This window comes from Alosa sapidissima, chromosome 3 (genome assembly GCF_018492685.1).
Source record: "Alosa sapidissima isolate fAloSap1 chromosome 3, fAloSap1.pri, whole genome shotgun sequence".
NCBI classification, from domain to species: Eukaryota; Metazoa; Chordata; class Actinopteri; order Clupeiformes; family Clupeidae; genus Alosa; species Alosa sapidissima.
The window spans coordinates 566,353-584,685 of NC_055959.1; the positions used below are offsets into that span (position 1 = coordinate 566,353).

Consider the following 18,333-nt stretch of genomic DNA (forward strand, 5'->3'; position numbering starts at 1 on the left):
TCACTGATGTGGTCAGTTCCTGGATAACTCACTGTGAGGACATTGTTGTTCCTGTAAAGTCTGTTAAAAACTTACCCAAATAGTAAACCTTGGGTGAGCACACACCTTAAAGTGCTACTAAATAAAAAGAATCAGGCTTTTAAACAGGGAAATTCTGCTGAGTTAATGTCTGTACATAAGGAAATTAAACGGGAAACTAGGAGGGCTACAGTGGGCAGTGCTTCGATTTGGCCAGCTTCACTCGCGGTCCGCGCGTGGGATCACGCGGTATCACGCGACTTTAATTTGTATTTTTCCAGTGAGAGGCTGCAACAACCCAAACAACCGGTAGATGGCTCAAGTGAGCAGGGTGTCTCGTAAAAAGAAATGGAGCCTGGAAAACCCTACACAGACTTCACTACAGACTTTAGCAGACTGGTTTAGAAATAATGTAATAGCCAGAAATATGCCTGCTCTGCCCTAATAAAGAAATATTTGGTTAACTGCGAGTGAATCCCGTTTGCAGCCGTAGAGACGCAGGACAAATTAAACATTCTGGTTTTCTCCGAGTGCAACGATGATAGACAGACATCCTTTGGACAAAATATAGAGTATTAACCTCCGTTGCTCAGCCAAATGCCTTCCTGTTACGTCCTGTTATCACGGAGTTACAGGCGATAAACGATTTTTGATGGTCACAAGTTTACTTCATTAGGGACTGTTCGTTATTTATTTACCGGAGGAGTTTTGGGAGCATTAGTCCAAAAAGACGTGACCCTCCCTCGCCAGCAATACATTTTTCTATGACCCTCCAAAGTGATTATGAAAAAATCACTGTCAACTTTTTCCGGGTTTGTCGCCTACTGTATTTTAACGTTTTCACATATTTGGCCATAAGCCGTTTATCATAGGCTATCACGAAACCAAACTACAAAGGCGAACACTTTAACAGGGGGAATTAATTGGGCATGAATCATGCTGAACGCTATTTCGCTACCTTAGAATAATAAGGTTCTATCTGCGTTTTGAGTAGGTACAACCGGGACGATTGAAACGGGGACGAATGAAACATTCCGGTTTTCTCCGAGTGCAACGATGATAGACAGTTTGGACAAAATATGGAGCATATTAACCTCCGTTGCTCAGCCAAATGCCTTCCTGTTACGTCCTGGTATCACGGAGTTACAAGCGATAAACGATTTTTGATGGTCAAGTTTACTTCATTAGCGGTTTATTTTTTTGGATTATTAAAGAGTGATTTTCATTTAAAGGTTTGACTTCGTGCTTATTCAGTAGAGCATTTAATGCTCTCCCCAATCCCAGACGTTCACAGTGCATGTTTGTTTGTAATGGATGCAACCGCGAGATAGGCTATGCATTTGACAATGAGTTGTTAACAGAACCAAGACATATAGCCCAGCAGCAATCTAGGGACTGGTCATTATTTATTGAAGGGGCCACCGGAGGAATTTTGAGTGCTTCAGTTGGAAGTTGCATGACCCTCTCTTGTCTGCTAGAAATTGTTCAATGACCCTCCGACAGAATTGTTAAAAAAGACATGACCCTCCCCTGCCAATTGTCTTCCGCCCGCGCCACAGCCACACACTTTGTGATAACGTTCTTAAATCAATCTTTCCCGTGAGCTTGCATGCTACCAGTCCTTCCTTTTCAAATGTGTTGCGCCTGTTTGCACAATTTCACAAATAATCATATGTGATTAATAGTATGAAATCCCTGTGCACGGGGACCGAAACAATGCATGCCAACTTTTTCCGTTTTTATCACGTATTTTAACTTTCCCCGCTGTCTTGCCGTTTTAATGTTTTCCCTAGAATATCCCATATTTTAATACTCTCATAACAGCCCTGCCATCGGGCCTGTCTCTGTGTTGCCCTGTTGCTACCCCTTGCCCTTCCAACGAAACAGATGTCTTCAAATCATCGTTTTCCTTGCTTGAAGGCGAACTTAGAGTGATGTTAACCTATTTAAGTTTAACGGCGCGATTGTCGTGAGAGCACGATTCATTGGCGCTTGCATGTTCGGCCTTATGTCTACGTGCGCACCTGAGGCTACTCAGCTGCAAGAGAAATAATTTCCCCTGTTTGTATGTTCACTGCAGGTTGGCCTACCATAACTTACCAACTCTGCACTGTAGACTGGCTATTTATATTTTTCTGTGAAATAAGCAAATGTATTTGTTCAACTTTATGAAGCAGAATTACACATAGGGTAGCCTACTTGGAACATAATACATTTGACAAAGGACAGATGAATGTTGCTAGTGACAAAATATTAACTTTCAGTGTTTTACGATGTCTTTGTCATGGGGAAGTGTTTTTCCCCATGCATTTATTCTAGGTTACTGTCAGTGACTGCCGTGAGAGAAGCGGGTTCTGTGTTTCGTTCATGTCAGTGACTGACGCGAGAGAAGCGGGGTCTGTGTTGTGTTGTGTTGCGTTGCGTTAATTTATTTTCATTGGGCATACCGTGCCGTGCCGTCCACAGCTCTTCAGTTCTGACAAAGCCAAAATTACTCCTTTTGAAACAATGAGTGCAGGAAGCGCGTTTGTGTGGTTATATTGCTTGACTGGGGGGGGGGGGGTCCCAAGCAGCTTTCAGCCATAAGGCTACTTTGAGAACATTTCAATTCACCCGACACTAATATTCAAAATGTTGAAAACTTTGATTTCGGCATAGCCTATAAAGCAGTTTAATTAAATGGAATGTTAGTTGTAAACAAACGAGCTACTTGGTGAGGCTTGGCCTCACAGATGCGCTCGTGCCTTAGATGGCAGGAAAAATCTTCACGATAGGCCTATTAACTAACCACCCGATTCACGTTGGCTGGGGGAAGGGGGGCCATCAGACAATTGTGCCCAGTTAATCCGGCCCTTCCCCCAAAAAATCACACCTTCCCACCTCTGACAGCTTAAAAGAAGTCAAGATGACTCCTTACTCACAGACCTATTCACAAACCTGCGGTTTTGAAATCCTATGCAGCTAGGCTACAGGAGCTTCCAATCGCGAGGAAGCAATTTTGCATTGTAGGCATAACTAACATGCAATAACGCCGCCAACAACAACCAAAACTAGGCTAATCATTGTCAACATGTAAATTAAATGTAACATTAGTGTGAATCAAATTAAAATGTTCTCTTTTGCAAACGTAGGCATAGTAACAGAATAATTTAATAATGTTACAAAGATACTACATCAATCCGTATGTTTCATTGGGCTACTAGGCTATTTGTTTTGCCTTGATTCATTTAGGCTAGGCCTTTTTATTCAGGGGCCGTATTCACAAATAATTTTAAGGCTAAAAGTAGCTCCTAACTGGCGAATTTAGGAGCAACTCCTAAAAATAATGGGCGTGTCACTCCTAACTTCAGGACTCCTAATTTTTTCACAAAAAGTAATTCACGAAGCATTTTAGACCTAAATGTAGCACCTAAGTCTGGGACAGCTTAAGTCGAGAGGACTCCTAACTCACTAAGACCTATTCATAAACAGCTTTTTTGTGGCATTTTACGCTGCAATGTTTTGAAATAGCCTATGCACAACAGGAGCTTCCAATCGCAAGGGAACAATTTTGCATTCATAAAAGGGATGCAATAACACCACCAACAACAACCAAAACTACTCATTGTTAACATGTAAATGAAATGTAACGTTTCATTGTGAATCAAATTAAAATGTTCTCCTCTTTGCAAACGTAGCCTAGGGATATGGTGACAGATACATTTAATAATGTTGCAAAGGTAGGCTACTGCATCAATCCATAGGCCCATGTTTCATTAGGCTACTAAGCTATTTGTTTTGCCTTACTCTTTATTCATTTAGGCTAGGCCTTTTTATTCAGTTATTAATCATCTTCCGTCCTTCGCACTACTTGTGTAGCGCACGCATTCTCCGACCTGTCACCTGTCAGTCATCATCGGAAGAGAGGTGTTTGGAATTCCCGCGTTACAATCGTCAGCCAATCAAGGTGGTCACTTCAGTCAAGCTCGTGCATGAGTAATGACGTCACCCATAGCCACGAAGACTCACTCCTAGTTTAGGAGTTGTCTGAAAGGCTTTGTGAATAACTTTTAAGAGAAAACTCCAATCTAAAATCTTTAAGTGCGATTTAGGAGTAGCCTACTCCTAGTAGTAAGATAAAAGCCTTTGTGAATAGCCTACGACCCCAGTTATTCATCATCTTCCGTCCTTGTGTAGCGCACGCATTCTGAGACCTGTCACTCATCATCGTAAGGGAGGTGTTTGGAATCATGCCCGCGTTACAATCATCAGCCAATCAGCCAATCAAGGTGGTCTCGCTTGCCCATTTACCCAAATTAATGGTCGAATATTACTGATGATAATTGTTATTTATGAACATGCAGTTTATTTATTCTCGGAGGGTCATTGAGGGAAGCCCTCATTTTCAATGAAGCCGAAATTACAGAAGCGAAGCAAAGCGCTCCACAAACAAGACAACATTCGAGGCCTTCTGTTGAAGAATTTTATATAAAGCCTGCGCTGACAGTAATCCTCCTGCCCCTGATAGGCCTACCACAGCTGTGGATAGTGTGGAGTGTTCAAGTAATAAAACAATCCAATGTGTGTCTCAATTGTCCCCCGCTGACCACCTCACACATTTCTCTAGATTTTGCAACGAACTTACATGACACAATGCCATAAAATATGCCAGTTTTAGGACACAGAATAATGTTTGTAATGATACCAGGTAGGCCAGGTATTGTCGAAGGTGCATGGTGAAGTGAAATTCTTACTTTGGAAAACAAACATTTGCCGATATCATCGCCGATCATCAGAATATTACAGATTCTGTGTTCTGGACTGTAGGTAACTTGTTAAGCCAGTGGTTCTCAAACTTTTATTTCATTCCCCACTTTGATCAAGGGGCATGACTGATGATAGTGGAGATAACGTGTTATCCCGAGGCTTTTGCAAGTAAGCATCTTCGACGGTAGTCTATTAAAAATATAAGTTTTCGATGTCCCAAACGGAGAGCCATACTTTATTGTTTTTAACGATCTCTATGTTACTCACAAAAATGTAGGCATGGGGACATGATGAAGTAGGTTATCCAACTGTCGTGTGTTAAATTATTGTGATTACGAGCCAGTGGTTTTCAAACATTATGCGTGACTCGGACATCTAACTAAATGCAACAGGCTCATATCGTCCTCGCATTCGCAAAATGAGGACCAGTGTTTTGTCAAATTGCAAATAGCTATTCGTTTTAACTATTTTTTTACAAAAAGCACTTCATACTATCTTAATCTTGGAATATGGGGAGGGAAGTGGCGCGTCTGCAGTCAGCCAAATATGAATGTAATTCTGCGGCATAAAGCAGATGTAATTGTTTATTGTACAGAAAAATAAAAATGACATGTCAAGCAGTCAATTGACTACATTGCAGTCAAGAAGTAGGCCAAATTAATTTACGAAACCAAAACGTGGGTCATAGTTGTCTAAGCCTCTATTGCGTAGCCTGTTAAAAACGTAGCCAGATAGTATTAAATCGGCAACAACATTGTTTTCTGCAGAAGCCTACCCAAGGCTACAGATTAATTCTGAACAGTTATTTCTCTACTGGCTCAATTATCACACCACTGTTTTGATTTGCGTAGTTGCGTTAACCCCAACACTGACAATAATGTAGACAGCAAATTTCGATTTTCGTGTAGTCAAGCCTTAAGCCATACCCAAGTAGCCTAAATCGAGGTAATGTTTAATTATGCCTGATTTATTTTGTTATTGAATTCGTAGGCTGGGATTACTCTCGTCAACAATTATGTAAGGGACGGCAGGCAGAGCGATGTACAGTGGCAGAGCGACGCACAGTGGCTGAAAGTGGTACTAAAGCTTCACGCAGCTTCACGCCGCGTAATGCGCGAATGAAGTGGTCATTTGAAAGCGATGCCCACTGTAAATGATCCTATAAAAGAAAACTAGAAGACAAGCTTAGCAACAATAATATGGGTTCAGCATGGGACAGTATTAGGTCTTTGGTCGGTCTGACTGACAATGTGAAGAAAAGGGTCTCACTAGATGGGTTCACCTCAGATGTGGTTCTGGCACAAACAAATTTTACTCCATATTTGATGTGCATTCCTTTAATAACGAAATAATGATGCTGAAAAATATAGCACTGGAATCTAAACATCAAGCGTCTCCTCCTTTTGATGTACATTCTGTTGTTAAAACTTTCAAACACTGCAAAAGAAGAACAAGTGCTTGTCCAGATAATATCAGTAGTCAAATACTTTCCAACTGTGCTGATCAATTAGGCCCTATTTTTAACTATATCTTTAATTTATCCTTGTCTCAGCAGAAGGTGCCTAACCTGTGGAAAATGTCTACTATAGTCCCTGTTGGCAAAACTAAACATCCCAAATCATTAAATGACTTCAGGCCTATAGCCCTGACTTCATTAGTTATGAAGTCATTCGAAAAATTGATCAAAGCCGAACTGCTGAAAACTACTGAACACCTAATGGACCCACTGCAGTTCCAGTGTTTCCCCTACAGTGTATTTAACAGCGGCGCAGCGCCGCCGCTGGATTTTCAGCGCCGCTGCAACATAATATCACGAGATTCACTTAACACACTGTAAAAGCACAACGGCCAACGTCATCTCGAAATTGTTTTCTGAAAGTCTTGAGTAAGTTAAGTGCATCAAATCCGCACTTAGCCTCTCATTATTCAGGACATATATGCGGCATGATGTGTCAGGTGATTACAAGCCCAAAGACAAGTCTGCAGCCCATATGGCTAGCCTATGTTCTGAACATGGTTACATTGTTTAGCTATCCGACTGATGGGGTCTTGCTCCGCCACAGTGTAGCCTATGGTGTCATCGTTCACTTGTAGGTTACACAATAAATAGCCTACTTATAGGCCTGGTGACAATAAAAAATTATATTAGTTATATTTAATCACGAAGCTGTTTGTATGCCGTGAATTCGCTTGTAGCCTATGCCATATGTTAAGCTTGAGCAATTCCTCTGATCCAAAGCCTGCTTTGACACATTGACACTAATGTGAAACATGCATCCTCCTCTCCTAGCCTACATCAAATAAAAGAAACCAATTCATGATTACCGAAATGAATTTAACATGGGGGGAAAAAAGTTTGTTGCGATTTAGCCTACTGTTGTGATGCGGTTCTTTCTGCTGATTGGATTTACGTCTGGTGTCGTCAACTCTGAGAACTCTTGCTCCGGTTGACAATTTTATCCAGAGAGCTGATTTCCCAAAGATGAGCCTCCATCAACATTCAACGACAAATTATTAAAACGTAAATAATGCAATAGAGTAAACCAATGTGCTACAAGGTGTATGGTCTTAACGTTAATTGTAGCCTAGACTTGTAACGTTAGCGTAGGGCTACATGTAATGTTTGCTTGGGAAAGCTAGGCGAACACAGTCTAGGCCTGTTTAAACTTTCTGATAGTTAAAGGAAATATGAGCATATGTTGGCATATACGTATAGCCTAAATTCTGTCCACTTAGCTATAATAGGCTATCACAAACAGACCTTTTCTACGTTTGCGGCATTAGACATAGGAGCCTACATTCGCAAAGTGCGTCAAAAAACACACCCTTTCTTCTCTGTCACATTGCTCCGCGACTGTTCATCGCAACGAGATAAAACCTTTATTGCATGACAGAGAAGAAGTGGGGCTTTCCAAAGAGACTACACACTTGTCTGTACGATCAAGTATGAAAATTAAAAAAAATCATGAAATTAAATCAAATTGCATCATATTTACAGTCTATACTTCTCTGCGTTCACCTGCGCACACATTACTCTCGTTTGAATTACTCGCGAACCCGTGATGGCATAGATATGGCAAGCATATCAGATGAAAGAGGAGAAACAGGGCTATCATTTGATACCAAAATCTGGGTTATAAAACAGACGAAGTGACAGCAAAATAATAACTTCATTTAGCTGGACTTACCCCACGTTTTTGTCTGTTTTTGTGGCAAAGCATGTTTATAATCCAACGCTATCGTGTGTTTCTCTACGGCAAAGCATGTTCATAATCCGGTTTTGAGATCCTAGCAAATTCCTGCATGGCATCCAATTCAAGGCTCACATTGCATCCCAATTTGTTGAACAAAGAAACTCCTTTTTTGCCTTTACTTTGTTCATGGCACACATGCTAACACGCAAACTTGGGTCAAGTCAGGACAAATCAGTTCGTGTCATAGATATGGAGCGCAGAAAGGTAATTTTTCATCACTAAATAAAAAATGGCATTTATTTCCATAAATCACACACCACATATTTCTGTAAATTGCTCAGCCCCAGAGTATCCCTCCAACATGGCAATTATATTGCCCGATTCAGGACAGTCTGCCCTACACACACATGAAATGCATGTAGAGCTATGAGCTTGCTGTGGTGAGATACAGGTCAAAATATAAGAATTTTTATAATACGCTTTTTATATTTTAATTCTTTAAAAATCTAAATAAAATCAATGCTAGTACTAATACATGACATGATGGCAGATCTGGATAGCCTAGACTCTGCTGAAAAAAACAATATATAATATGTGTGTGTGGCATGACCAGAATAAATCCTTCTGAATAAAGGTAGTGAAAATGCCCTAAAAACAGCTTAGGGTTTTAAGGCGAGACACTACAGGTGAATAGGGTAAAATTTGTAAATAATAGACATCACCATGAAACTTTCTCAGTTGATTACTTACATAAGTATGAACAAAAAATGTATTACAAGTTTTTGAAATTCGAATGTTTAATTATGCAAATTAGGCATTATCTCATTAAATATGCGCAATTATGCATATATTTTCGGTAGATAGATCTGAACATATGATAAAGCCTGGTACAAAATTATTCTTTCATTTTGTTTGCATACAAGATAAAAATAAAATTACAGAGGGATTTCAGGATATCTGCTTTCATTACCTAGGAAATCAGAATATACTGTCCATAGCCTTAAAAAATCGATTTTTGCCTTATATTTTTTATTAAAATGTCACATAAATCAGGCCAGGAATGATTTATTAACAAATCCCTCTGTAAATATCTTCAGAATACTGCTAAGTGTATATCTGGAAAGTTTGGTGTACATAGGTGCTACATAGGCTGAGATGTTTCTACTGGAAAATGGTTACAAAGGAAGTGTCCATATTTGGATAGCACAACATCATGCAGGAAAAACAGAGCTTTCCAACGGTACTACACATGTTATGTTTTGTATCACGGTCGCGGTAGAGCATGAAACGTTAGAAGACTAACTTTTGGTGAATTTAGGAGAAATATGCAGGCGCGAGTAGACAAAATGTAATGAAATAAACACCTAAATGTGTAAATCGGGCTTTGTTGTTGTAGTAGTGTGAAAGAATACATGATAAGGTAGCAAATTAGCCCAAAATCTCGAAATTGACCAGTGCATGAAAAAACAATGTTTTCACCTGCCGTGTCTCGCCTTAAGGGTTAAATAGCACGGAAACATCGCATGGTCCTGTGGTTGATTACTTTTTAAAATGGTGTCAGGAATCTTTTTTATCCTTAAATATTTTAAAGACAAAGGACATGTGCATTGATTTTAGAAGTGTGCAGCCTTCTCCGGATATCATAGTTATTGATGGCCAGACAGTCGAATCTGTAGTCTTCAAAGTACTTAGGCACTTTTCTTGACAACAAGCTGACATTTGAGAAAAATACTGACTCGATCTATAAGAAAAGCCAGCAGCGTCTTTTTTGTCTTCGAAAACTCTCCAAATTCCAGGTAGACTCTACCCTGATGACTATGTTTTATCATTCTTTTATTGAGTCTGTTATTACGTTCTCCTTTATTTTTTGGTTTCAGTCCTTGAGGGTAAAGGAGAGGAACCTGCTGAACAAGGTTGTTAGTGTTAGTAGCAAAATTATTGGGCTTGGACAAGCAACTTTACAGGATCTCTATTTAAGAAAGCAAACTCCATCTTGTCTGACTGTTCTCATCCTCTACATCAACAGTTTCAGTTTCTACCATCAGGTTCATTGCTCAGACTCCCATTTGCTAAAACAAATAGATTCAAACACTCCTTTGTTCCTTCTGCTGTCTCCCTTCTAAACGCTAGGAGGAAAAGGTAGTTTACTCACCTATGACAATGATGTGCACCATGTTATTTATTATATTATGTGTATTTATGTATTTTTTGTAATTTTGTGTGCTCGTACTGGTGCAAAACTAATTGCCCCACTGGGGGACAAATAAAGGCATTACATTAGTGATAGACCCACGAAAATGGCCTGGTTTTGAGCTGACGTGCATGCGTCACTGATTCGACCCAAAGCGGATGTAAAATGTCCAGATAAAATGTCCAGATTGTGCGTTTTCATGAGTTTTCGATCGTCATATATTTCATTTCCATTCATCACAGAGTTCCCAAAATCACATATAAGGTGTGTTAGAGTGTCTTGGTTCGTAATTAAAAAAAAAAAAAGCTAAAAATGTAATATTACGTTTTTGGCACTCAACGCATGGGAAGGAAAAACGTAATATTACGTTTTTGGCACTCAATGAGTTAATGTCCCAAAACGGCAACAAGTCGTTTTACTTCCCGTATGCGCTTATTAGGCTATAAAGAAAGTTTAACGTGTCCCAAAAACAGCTATCAATTAATCACCAAACGTCTTATAAATAAGTCTTGCCAGGAGCAACACCTTGCAAAAAAATGATAAAAATAGGCCTAGGCCTAATAATGGTTGGAATGGAAAGATGCAAGTTATCTTACAAATGTTCCCGTTACCCCGCAGAAAGTTGCCTACACCCAGCCTAAGCCTACTTCAGAACACCTCATCGACTGTCTGTAGTAGGTTACAACTTCGATTCAATAAAAAGATTTCTAAAGAAAAACGTCGCATCATTACTCCTTCCTGGATTCGAACTCAGGACTGCCTGAAAGACCAGACCTGCTCTGGAGACGCGTGCATTAACCCACTCGACTGTCAGACAACACTAGCTGCAATTGAGTATTGGGTAGGACTGTACACTGGTTGCTGTGGCACAGCCTTGAGTGACTGAATTAGTTTTCCTCTGTCTCATGAATGCTGTCATTTTGTTAACATTACTGTTAAGGAGATGCTGTAGGCAAAGGCTATATTTCAACCTCGTTAGTGTAGTAAAAAACAATTCAGAACTATTCACGAGGTTTCTGGGCAGCATATTTATGTTCTGTTAGCAAGTGAACTTCTCATGACTGCCGACAAAGTAGCCTACTGCCAGCTGACGAAGCTCTCATTTTAAAACATTACTGAGAGACAGAGGCACTGTGCAATCAAGACATCCTGCCACTGAATCCAAAACTATGTTTGACATTATGTACAAAGCTTATAGGCTACAGTGGACTAGCATGTTGCAGGAGAGCTAAAAACACAGACAAACAACACAATGAAAACTCAATCACAGCCAATCACAGCCCTTGCTGTCGAACGCTCCGTCCGGTTCGACCGCGGAACACCACAGCGGACTTATGCTGCCCCCAAGCAGCTGCAGTTGTACTTACATTTCACGCAGCTGTGTGAATTACGTTCACGTTCACGAATTACGTCGTGAATGAAGTGTCCATTTTTAACCAGTACCCACTGTATGCCAAGGCTATATATTGGTGTTGTGATAGGCTGTAAAATGAGTGTGAAATGAATACATATTTGTGCAATAGGCTGCGGGTAATTACATCTTAATAACATTGCCAAGACCATAAACAAACGTGAGAAAAGGCAATGATTGGTTCAAAACCTAGAGATAGTTTATTATTGCGTAATTTGGAGTCTGGACTTAACTCAATAGGGCAGGGGTCTCCAAGTCCCAGCCCAATTCCGGCCCGCGACCTATGTCAAAATAATAATGTAATTCGGCCCTTGAGGGTATTTTTAATGTATTTTTAATGTTTTTAATGACAAACAACGACACTGATTAAAATAAACTCATTGTGGTCATTAAAGATCCCATGCCACTTATCCCAAAGAGTAGGGGGTTCCCCGGTGTCCTGGCTAAATTCCCAACCTGTCTCATTCAATCTGGCCCCCCTTATCATCCCCCACTGTAATTGGCTCATTCACTCCCTCATTCTCCACCTCAAGCTGGTGTGTGGTGAGTGTTCTGGCACATAATGGCTGCCGTGCCTCTCCTAGGTGGTTGCTACACATTGGTGGTGATTAGTGAGGTCCCCCCCCATCCTGTGAAGCGCTTTGAGAGTCGAGAAAAATGCTATATAAATGTAACATGTTGTTATGTGGTTGGTGTTAACCAGGCTATCACTGACTGGTTCTAGTACTACACAGGTGATCTTTAAAAAAACTGATGGTGTACTACCAATGGTAGAAACATACATGTTGCTCTCTCATGAACCACTGTACCACTGCACTATGTACTATTGGAATCAATTTGTAACCAATTTCTTTCACCAAAGCTTTCATAGCTCTCTACAAACAATATTGTGGTTTCCGCTCATTCACTCTCATCACTTTTTTACAGTCTCTCAAACTTGTTTGCCTTGGGAGGTGATGCTTTCTACATTTGATTCTGCCCAATCCATTTGTAATGAACCTTTTCTCTTTGCCAGGTCCTCACTCACCTGCCCTCACTGCCAGAAGCAGAGTAACACATTTGATCCTTTTATGTGCATCTCATTGCCAATTCCTCTGCCACACACAAGGTAGGTGCTCCCATAGCAACGAGAGACTTCAATTCAGTTGAATTTGTTAAGTAAATGCATAGAGATGTTTAATTTTTTTGTCTTAGAGAAAAATGAATATTCTTTTTTGTAATCTAGGAAATAAGCAATGCATAAATGGTAAGCTATTGTGAAATTGATATAATGCAATTCACTGTCTCGTTCGATTTCACTATCTCTGTGCAGTAAGTTTAAAGTTCAACTTACAGGTTAAGAACCACTTAACTACAGATTAAGGATCACAGTTGATGTGTTGTAATGTGAAGTAAGTAGTATATTTTAAAAATAGGTATATGTTAAATGTGTTACATTAACTTTTAGGCGGGTCAATATCAAAAAACTTGATACAAAAGGTTTTTCAACTGATTATAATGCCTTTAGATGTACTTATTGCGACAAGCGTCATTACTGAATAAAACAGACGATAGACCCGAGTACAGTGTAAAATCTCATTTGTACTCTTTACCACCAGATGGCAGACATCTAGAGCTTCGATTCAAGCTTGATCTCACTTTTCCAAGTGCAGAGGAGGTAGTACAATCAAATGTGACAAAACCGGAGAATACGTGCATTCGTTTGTATTGATACGGAAATGATTCTGGCCATCGTTTTGCGCAAATTGAAGTAGAAATACACCACATGGTGAATAAAATGTTCACTTGAGATGAAGACTTGGATCTGTTATTCACCTATTCTAATTCTGAAGGAGAATATCTGACTTTTAGAAATGACATCGATCATCTATTATAGTCACAGTGTGTCTGAATGGAGGTGCGTCTTTGCATTTGCAGGACAGTGTCCACTAAGCATACAATGTTTATTTCGACCCTTTGTCCAACAAAGCTGTAGGTGGCAGTGGTAAACGTGATGCTAGTGTCTGTAATGGACGTGGTAAAGATAGTAAAGGGGTCATTTTCAAGATGGCGTCCAAGCTAATTTTGGCTATATCTGAAACATTATTTAGCCTAGGACAGAGGTTCCCAAACTTGAGACTGCTGAGGCCCACTTTCAATTCTGAAAATGTTCTGCGGCCCACCCAAATATTTATTCACAACTCGAGACTGAGATAATTATTAATTTAATGTCATTCAAACAGCCGCTCTCACAACATGGCAAAAATCATAACACCACAGGGCTAAATTGTTATATGAGGTGTGCACTATACACACATCTGACAAATGTACATTAAACATACATTTAAAATACGCATAAATCAGGGTGTAAAACGTAACAGACAGCTCTCACAAGCTGAAAACACATAGGCAGACATAGGCCTAAAGACCAGAAAATGCTTAAAGTCCATAACTTTATAACTCCATAACATAGGTCCATAACTTGTTATTAGAGGTGTTCAACATACACACATATTGTAGTTTTCGGGTATGAATGGACACTATGCATAACTTGAAACATTTAAAAAACTTCAATGCACTGCAAATCATACTGATGCATAGCACTTGTCAAATTCTTGATGTCTGGCTGAATGGATGTCAGCTTTAAGCGGAGATCAGGCTCCACATCCAGTTTATTTCTATACTTCGTTTTTAATGCCACAAGCACTGAAAACCCAGTTTCACACAGATATGTTGTGGCAAAAGGCATCAGAAACATAAATGCCTTGTTTGACAGATCAGTGTATTCCGAGTGTGTGTACATCCAGAAATGTCCTTCTGTGTGAAGACAAGTTTTAAAGCAGTATCGCAAGATAACTCCACAAGGCTGTCTTGCTCCCTTGAACTCAGACCTACGAGGGCACCCTCATCATGTGAGACAAATGGATTCTGTATCCAGCTATGTTGCTCGCTGAGCACAGGGAAGTATCCACGGAGCTGCGTCTTCAGCGATTGCAGATGCTGTCTGATGGAATCTGTCACAGAATCTGCCGTTCCTTTTTGTTGATTTCACACAGAAAATGACTCGTAATTGTTTTGACTGACTCTTCTGTCCCACAGTTCGAGCTTTCTGATTGTGCCCTCGATCTTACTGTGGACATGAAATGTGGTCACAGCTTTGCCTTGAAGAGATAGATTGAGTCCGTTTAAGTAGCCGAATATGTCGCCCAAATATGCCAAATTGCAGAGCCACTCGAAGTCACAGAATCGGTCGGACAACTCAAACCGGGAGTCAACGAAAAACATCCTGAGTTCGTCTCGTAGTTCAAGTCGAGTAAGCACCTTACCACGCGAAAGCCAATGGACTTCAGTATGCAGAAGAAGCTGTCGGTGCTCGCTTCCCATCTCTGCACATAATATAGAAAACAGACGTGACTGTAGTGGACGACTTTTTATGAAATTGACCGTTTTCACGGCTTCATCTAAAACGGTCTTCAACTCTGCAGGCATCATTTTTGTCGCTAATGCCTCTCTGTGAAGGCAGCAATGGACAGCAGCGGCCTGCGAAGCTACGGCCACACACTTGGTCCAGTCTATTTCATTGGAAACCACAAATTCATTCAGCGTTTCAAAAATGGTTTCTGCTGTAGTACGTGCAGGTAGAGGTTTGCAAAACAAAACATCTTCATGGATCTCTTCTTCAAAATCATATATGACAAAACAGAGTAAATGGGCAAAGCTAACAATATCTGTGGACTCGTCAATCTGGAGAGCATAAAAACGACTTGCTCGTATTTTGCTTACAAGCTGCTTCAACACATCTGTCGCCATGTCATCGATACGTCGCTTTACTGTATTATCAGACAAAGAAATCAAATTAAGCGTTTTAGCTGCTTTCTCCCCAATCATCACTTCAACCATCTCTTTGGCAGCAGGTAGAAAGAATAATTTCCTCGCCGATTGTGTGTGGTTTTCCTTTCTTAGCAATTAGCTTTGCCACTCGGTAGGACACCAGTGGGGACACCAGTGAGACAAGAAGATTCAATTGCTCTCTTACGGTTCTGGGACTCTAAGTTTGTTTTGGAAAAAAACTTGAGGGTATGAAGAATACTGTCCATGTTCGGTTTCCAAATGACGGCGCAACTTACATGGTTTCAGAGCCTCATTTGACAACACCTCTGAGCACAGTACACAGACAGGCAGAGGATCGTGTTCAGGTCCCACACTTGTGAATCCTAATGACAGGTTGTCATCGGAGTACTTCCTACGAGTCCTTTTCTTCAAAGGACTCGTATAGTCGAATAGTGAATTGTGTTTTCATGTCATACATTATTTTCTCTATTTCCGAAATTATTAGGCTCTCGCGGCCCACCTGCAGTACCTTTGGCGGCCCACCAGTCCGCGGCCCACACTTTGGGAATCACTGGCCTAGGAGACTATTTTTGGTGTTTGGTGTTGATTTAGAGGTCACTGAATCATATACTAAAGTATCAGTTAATCATTTTCCAACAGTTGTAGGAATTGACCTCTTTTGCCGGGGGTTTGACTAATAGCCAGTCTGACCAGTCAGATGGGTCCGTTTGATGCCCCTTTACTGCACGATTTTGTCCAAAACAGTAATCAGACAGCACATTTAGTTCATGTAGGTCAATGCAGGAAAATGGTGGAAAAGGGCAACATGGGCTATATCTGATATTACATATGATATAGGCTATATTGTATGCAAGATAGTTAGCTTTCTAGCACATTTCTGACAAACTGAGATTTTAAATCACAAATGAAGAAACTATATCTTTCATTAAAGAATGCCACCCTAAAAAGATATACTAGGGCTGTAATGATATGCGATTCGAAACCGAAATTGCGACACTCATATCCACAAACCGGTGGAAAAGGCAGAACCGCAACACACCCTCTCTAGTGTTTCACGCAGGGCTTTGCAGCCTATGCAGCCGCAACACACAGAAGCAACACACATCTCACGCTTTACTTACCGGTAGCCTACGTTGTCCAAAAATAAATCATAATTTAAATAATCATAAATCATAATTTCATACCTCTCGTTGCTTTCATTGTAGACTATCAACTTTACCAAACAGTAAACCCCCTCTCCTTGCCCCGCTCTCTCTCGCTCTCCCGCTCAATGGAGACGTGTGACTCGGCCAACACAATCCTAATAAAACATTCACAATCGTGAAAGCAAGGACGCATAGAAGACGACTAGCTAAAATTACTATTAAATCAGCTTAGCATCATTAGCATGCTGCACATATTTGTTTAAAACTCTTGCATTCAAGTTGCATGATCATCTTAATACCAATGTTTCCCAAAAGGGCCTGTCCCGAGGTAAACAAGTATTACCTTGAAACTTAAACACACATGGGGAAAAAGAACAGTCCCATCAGTAGACTATGATAAGCTAGCCAACTGCTACTTTGTTTACAATATTTCCAGGCTACAACAGGATTTCTTAATTTAGTGTTATCAAATAAAGAGACATGCAATTAATGGGTAGTGGTGTGAGCGCTCATTCAATGTATGTACGTCTGCGCTAGTAAAACTAAACCACTGATATGTGTAAAAGCAACAAACAACGTTTATAAAACAACGAACGAATGAAAACGGCATAGAGTGTCGTCTAGTCTATTCAGGTCTTTGAATTGACACGCAAAATTAGACTGCCTATAGTAGCAAATATCGTAGCAAATTGCCTGGTGATGACACAGCTTTTAAAACATTTATTTCACTCTCGCTGGAGAACGGGCTGTTGCGCAAACAAATGAATTAGGGTGATCTGCATCTCCGTTCACCAAAAGCTATGCTTTTGCTAACTCATTTGCATAATAAATAATTTCCGAGAGGTTCTCTTCATTTTTTCGATTTTAACGTTTGACATTTCTCCATGTGGATGTGGGGTAGCCTAGTGTCAAGCAGTGAAGTGATAGCCTATTGCAGGTGTTCAGACAGAAGATGCGGGCACTGCTTTCTCCGTTGGTGTTTCTGTCCCTTGTTAAAAATTGCGTTAAAATGTTTTTTTAGCAGTCAAAATGTAATTTTCATGAGCTTAACCATTAATGAAAGTAAAAAAAGCATAAACAAAACAGCCAGATGCCTCTTCATAAAATAAGACACCTTCATAAACAATAACAAGTTCTATCGTGAGACTGCGTGTGATTTAGAGCAGTGTATCGGTAGGCTATATTAAAAACAGAAGTTTTTGCGTGCTTCGGGATTTAGGCCTACCGGTAATTCACTTTTGATCGATTATAGTGCTAACTGTTTGGACTGTCGCAGGAGACGTACAGTGGGTCCCAGTTAAGAATTGACACTTCATTCACCATCAAGGTGATTCACGCAGCTGGGTGAAATGTAAGTACAACTGCAGCCGCTTGGGGGCAGCATAGTCCGCTGTGGCGTTCCACGGTCGAACTGGACGGAGCATTCGACAGCAAGGGCTGTGATTGGCTGAGTTTTCAGTGCGTTTCTCTGTTTTTAGCAGCCCCTGCAACATGCTAGTCCACTGTAGCCTATAAGCTTTGTACATAGTTTTGGATTCAGTGGCAAGATGTCTTGATTGTACAGTGCCTGTCTCTCAGTAATGTTTTAAAATGAGAGCTTCGTCAGCTGGCAGTAGGCTACTTTGTCGGCAGTCATGAGAAGTTCGCTTGCTAACAGAACATAAATATGCTGCCCAGAAACCTCGTGAATAGTTCTGATTTGTTTTACTACACTAACGAGGTTAAATATAGCCTTTGCCTACAGCATCTCCCTAACAGTAATGTTAACAAAATGACAGCATTCAAATGACAAAGGAA

At 40.4% G+C, this 18,333-nt stretch overlaps 1 protein-coding gene across 1 annotated transcript in view; it reads left to right on the top strand.

Moving 5' to 3' along the window:
- usp31 (ubiquitin specific peptidase 31) overlaps positions 1–18,333 on the top strand; it is a 233,316-nt gene that overhangs the window by 64,309 nt on the left and 150,674 nt on the right. The window contains exon 4 of the mRNA XM_042086217.1: positions 12,576–12,668. Coding sequence (XP_041942151.1) covers positions 12,576–12,668 — 93 coding nt within the window. The remainder of the gene's footprint in view (positions 1–12,575; positions 12,669–18,333) is intronic.